At 33.9% G+C, this 5,380-nt stretch overlaps 1 protein-coding gene across 1 annotated transcript; it reads right to left on the bottom strand.

The window, feature by feature from the left end:
* Positions 1 to 238: 238 nt before the first annotated feature.
* Positions 239 to 4,587, bottom strand: LOC149546129 (putative boron transporter 2). The gene is made up of 12 exons (XM_089794545.1): positions 4,445 to 4,587; positions 3,804 to 3,886; positions 3,494 to 3,686; positions 3,158 to 3,296; positions 2,685 to 2,850; positions 2,425 to 2,591; positions 2,122 to 2,295; positions 1,929 to 2,024; positions 1,660 to 1,794; positions 1,085 to 1,368; positions 566 to 854; positions 239 to 432 (listed from the first exon to the last, which is right to left on the bottom strand). Exons 1-12 carry the CDS (start codon positions 4,549 to 4,551, stop codon positions 313 to 315), a joined length of 1,953 nt encoding a protein of 650 aa, XP_089650671.1. The 5' UTR covers positions 4,552 to 4,587; the 3' UTR covers positions 239 to 312.
* Positions 4,588 to 5,380: the final 793 nt, after the last annotated feature.

Below are 5,380 nucleotides of genomic sequence, written 5' to 3'. Positions count from 1 at the left end.
TCCGATGGCATAAAGAAAAAAAAAACTGTGTTTGTTACAAATTAGAATACAACAGAACCTTAACAATATGTATCCGGGTCATTGGAATGCAAAGATAGTGTATGGGAATTTTCAATGACATATTCATGGTCTGGTTCTAATCCTCAGTGCGAACCTATTCAATGCAAAACAAGTGTAAGTCATCAGTCAGAAAGTTCAAACTGCTCTCTTTCACTACTTTTTAGAATACGCTTAGAATGAAATCAATCTCGGAGGTGATTATGACATATAACTCAATAAAGCCAGCCAAAAATAATTCCAATCAGATCAAAATCATACAGGTCGGTGTTTCAATTCAAAGCGGCTCCTGGTAGTTATTTCATCCATTATTTCAGCATCATCAATATCCTTGTCGATGCCTTCCAATACATCTGGAACATCAACATGGCACTCCTGTATTTTTCAGAGCAAAGGAACCAAAATATAATCACTTACGAGAGATTCCAATTCCAATACTAGAGACAAAACAGTGAAAAGCTTGGAATGAATTATATTGATGTAAAAGCTTAATGGTTTAGGCAATTACATTCAAACTGAAACTCCTCTGGCTCTTCTGGCAAGGAGTAAGGGCTTCACTTTCCTCATATTCAGCTGCATCTAATTCACTTAGATACTGGAGCTCAAATAGTTTTGGGAGGATATACTGTCTGATTGATAAAATACCAAAGAAGGGAAGAGGGAAAAGTATTCCTGCTATTGGTATCCATGTAATGCCAAAGCATATCAGTAAGTAAATAAACTGCAACAATGTAAATTTAGCAATGATCTTGAATGGCACTTTTTCAAGAAATGATGCATGCACATCCTCAAGCACTCTGCAGAGAAAGATTATCATTTCAAAAGGTTTAGTTCTCTGGCCCTATTTACTATGTTTAATGAAAAGCTCAAAAACTTTCAAGAGGAATTGATATGGGTAATAAGTTTTAATCTTCCTTCAAACCAACAAAGCTTTTATGAATTAGATTTTCAAATATTAAGACAATGGTAAGAACCCATATAAATAAACAAAAGGAAAGAGCAACAAATGAAATATATTTAAGCTCACTTATATCTCCTTGATGGCGCAATGAATAATAGAAGGAACCTCTCCCAAAACTGATTACCAGGCAAGCTTTCTATTGCCATGTAAGCAAAGTAGCCCCACAATACCGATGTGGGAATCTTTTTAATAAGAGGCATGACACTCACACAAGTGCCCACAAGAATGGACTGCATCAAATTGCTCATCCGTTGCTCTTTGACTCTGACTGGAAGCAACTCATCAACATGCTTTTCAGGATCAAAAGCATGCCCATTTGCTTCCATGTCTAGCTTCAAACTTTTCAGTGACTGCAGAGTAAAATAACAAATAAAAGGACTTTCAATTTACGTGAATAGGAGATTACTTCTATTAAGATATGCCAGTTACATGCCAATATAGAGATGGTAGTAACATCAAATATAAGTAAAAGCATTATAAAACATTTCGTAGTGCTCTTGACAATTAGATGGGAAATTACGTCCAACTTATGAACTGATTCATTTCAGAAATTCAGTAGTATCAATGTCTTGGAAGGTAAGGATAACTAAACATTGCCCATAAAATGTCAGATGAAATGTTTTGAAGTTAGTTTAACATACAGATGTTGTCAGTGGAAGGGCATTGTTCATTTCTATTTGTTGAAAAACTTGTTGCATATTTCCATAAATCTCTGTCAAAGTTGCTTGTTGCTCAATGCTTTTCTTAGCACTTGCCACCAATTGTTTGCGCACTATCTGAAACCAAATATGCCAAAAAAAAAAGCTCTTAAGTTAAGAACAAGCAAATAAATAACTTGGCAATACTCAATTAGGAGTGCGTCAATCATCTCCAAACCTAATCCAGGATGAGGAAGAAGTAGATTAGAGACCTGTCTTTTCAGGGTAGCAAGACACTTTGTATGTATTGGAGATTGTGGCAATACACCATTTGACGGAGGAATTCCAACCAATCCACACATTAAGACCTAAAGTCAAGAAAGTTGGAAACTCAGATAGAAGATCTAGATACAAAAGAACAAGCAGAAATTGAAACTTAAGCAAGGAGAAGGGTCAGAAAAAAACCATGATGCCCAAAAGAAGTAAATCATAGTGGTAAGCTGATGGATTTCTCAGATTGAACTCTTTTTGTTGAGCCAATTGAGCTGCTACACTGTGATCAAAGAAGTAAAGCCCTGCTATCATAATAGCTGGAATAAATGAAGCTAGAATATATTGTGGTGGCACCTTATGCATATCCTGCCGAAATAGGTTGTAAGAAGTATCAGGTCAGTCAAAAATCTTCAAAGAAATTGATGGTTTGAAAAAAGGATACTAAAGCAACTGAAAACCAAGTAGTCTGAGAATAAAAGGGGTGTATCCATTCACCTTAATCACACTCCAATTGGATGAAGCTCCAGGAGCCCAAGGATTTGGACTATTGAGCCTTCTAGGAATACCAGCAGGAAAACTATCATATGCACTATATGAGATTGCTGTCCACAAAATAATCATAATGGGCACTCCATAATCTGCTAAGAAACTTCTCAACCACCCTGTTCACAAAAGAATTCATTACTTAAACTTGAGCGATAAAAAATTTCAGTCACCCAACCCAAATATTAAATTGAAATCTAAAGTTGAGTTACCTGTGCCATATCTAGATGTTCTAGCTCTTCTACTTTTCCATGATGTGAACAATAGGCCAAAAGACAAAACAAGTCCTAATAAGCCGTTTGAGAAACGCCAAGGATCTTTGAATTGCTCAGAATTGGGGCTAACATTCTGGGGTATACGGAATTCTTCTATCATACCCTACAAAGAGAGTTTAATCAGATTCAAAAAAAAAAAAAAAGGTTTTCTTATTTGATCCAATAGATAAAATTGAATAAATTGCATAGCATTCATTTTTATGTGAAAAAGCTGTATGAAATAAGACATAAAGCTGAAGAATAAAGCTGAAACCATCTCCTAAATTTGAAAGTCCCCTTCATTTATTAGCTCTAGGTAAAAGAATGTCAATAATTGGTGTGTTTGGTGGTACATGAAGCTAAAAGTGTTTTTAGGTGTTTGTCCTTCAATTCAAAAAATGAAATTGGTAAGAACTCGAAACTTAATATACCTTGATAGCTTCTTGCAGGAATAATACAGCAATTAACGTGCCAAAGAGTTCTCCAGCTACTCTTGTAAACTTATTGATGATTGTACAGGCATTGAAGATTGCAAGAAAGAATAGCAGCAATGCAGTCCACACACAAACCCTGCACAACGTGCCTTCCCTCAAATACAAAATACCTTCTCCCTTAAAATAATCTATCATATGATCATGAGTATGTGATGTTTACAGCCAGAAATCATAGAATGGTATTCTAAGTGATCACATGTAGACAAATGCAATGGAAATAATACATCGAACATGTTATATAAATTCACTAATGCTGTGACTATTCATGTTTACCATCCTGTCCATGCAAGAAATAATCTTTGTCCCAAATCATTCCTATCTTTAGCAAAGTTATACATATATGTATACATAAGGGCTGTGGGTTCCGCAACTCCAAGAATCAACAAGGGTTGTCCACCAATGAAGGAATGTATAATTCCACATAAGCTAGTAGAAATCAATGTCTGAATAGCTGTTAATGTACCACCTGCAAATAAAAAATATCTCGAGAAATTAAGAGTATAAACAGAGCATACATATGAAGTAAAACATATTTTAGTACCAATTGATAATGACAACGGAAAAAAGTCAACCCAATTCTCACCTGTGGCTCTATCAAGTTGTTCACCAAATGCAATAACAGGGAGCGCAGAGGCAAAGAAAATATAGGTTGTTGGAGCTAAGATTCTGCAGGAAGAACAAGGTATATATGCATTTATTTTGTAGAGAAACAGAATCAAAATCATGAAATGAATATATTCAGAAAAAAACGTTCAATTCAATTCAAGCACACATTTACATACAGATAGTGACACATATATTTGTCTGTGTAATATATTTATTTTGTATAATATTATAAATTATTCTTTATTTCATGTTTAAGATAAATGAGTCCTAACAAAGAGGAAATGTCCTTTAACATTTATTTAGAAATAATAAACATAATGCTTATATCCATATCTGTTTATGAATTTTACATGTATGTCGCAGAAACTCAAACAAATTTCCACACTACTGTCTGGAAAATTTATTGTTCCTCGATACACATTTCACAACAGAAGAGAGAAAAATAACATGTGGTACAGAATATGACAGATGAAATCCCCAGTACGAATAATGTTGTCCAATGTAACATAATAGATGAGTCTCCAGTACAAATTATGCTGTCCAATGTGACATAATGTAAAAATATAGAATCTCTAGATATATAAAGAAAACATCTAATTTGAAGATATTCTATTCTACCTGAACCCAGCATTAAGTCCATTGAGCCAATCTTCTTTGTAACATGGAACCCTTCCCTTGATGTCTTCAATGATACCACGGAAAGGAGATGAAGATAACTTTTCCATTATCGTTCAATCTAATGAAAGAAAGAAACACCAGGTGGGTCTTAAAAATAGCGATATCTCACTTATGTCAAGTTTCCAATTGAGGATATGAATTGGGTGGTGCGTTTAAACTCTAGAGGGATGGATATTAAATGAACACGTTCAAAACCAATCAAACAAAAACTTTGGCTTTGTCAGATTACTTCTCTTTGAGTGGTTCAGAAACAAAATATTTTTGTATATACGTTATGAAGGGAAGCTACAAGGCTAAATATAATAGGGAACACCCTTTCTGCTGTTAAGACCACTTAAACAGCGGGAGGTGCTGGGTTTTCTTCAACAGGTGCATTTAAGTGACAAGAAAGAGAGAAACGTTCACTGTAATCCATACAATCAACAATTAAAAAGCATGGATTCGTGTAAACAACGAAAATATACCATAAAAGTACATACCAGAAGTTATCTACAATTGTGTATGACAAGTAAAACCAAATATATGTACTTGTGTATGACAAGTAAAACCAAATAGCTTGAGAACAGTGAATGTTTTCATATAGGTACATGGTAGACAACTGCCATATGCGTCTTATTAATTGAATATATATGATACTTTAAAGTAGAGTCTATTTTTTTCTGACAAAATGATACATCATTCTTTATTAAATTTTTAATATATTAACTTAATGGATTATGTACTTCTCAAGGAAATGTTGTAATTATGCATTTTGTAAAGTATATTTAATTTATATAATAAAATTTTAAATCATTTATTTTATTACAGTATATATTGTAAGGACTATCTACAAAATCAATGTCACATCAGCAATCTCTATAAAAATGTGGAAGTCAA

Source organism: Cupressus sempervirens, chromosome 7, assembly GCF_028749045.1.
Source record: "Cupressus sempervirens isolate cs-2001-9-10 chromosome 7, ASM2874904v1, whole genome shotgun sequence".
Lineage (NCBI taxonomy): Eukaryota > Viridiplantae > Streptophyta > Pinopsida > Cupressales > Cupressaceae > Cupressus > Cupressus sempervirens.
This window is presented reverse-complemented; position numbering and strand designations above follow the sequence as displayed.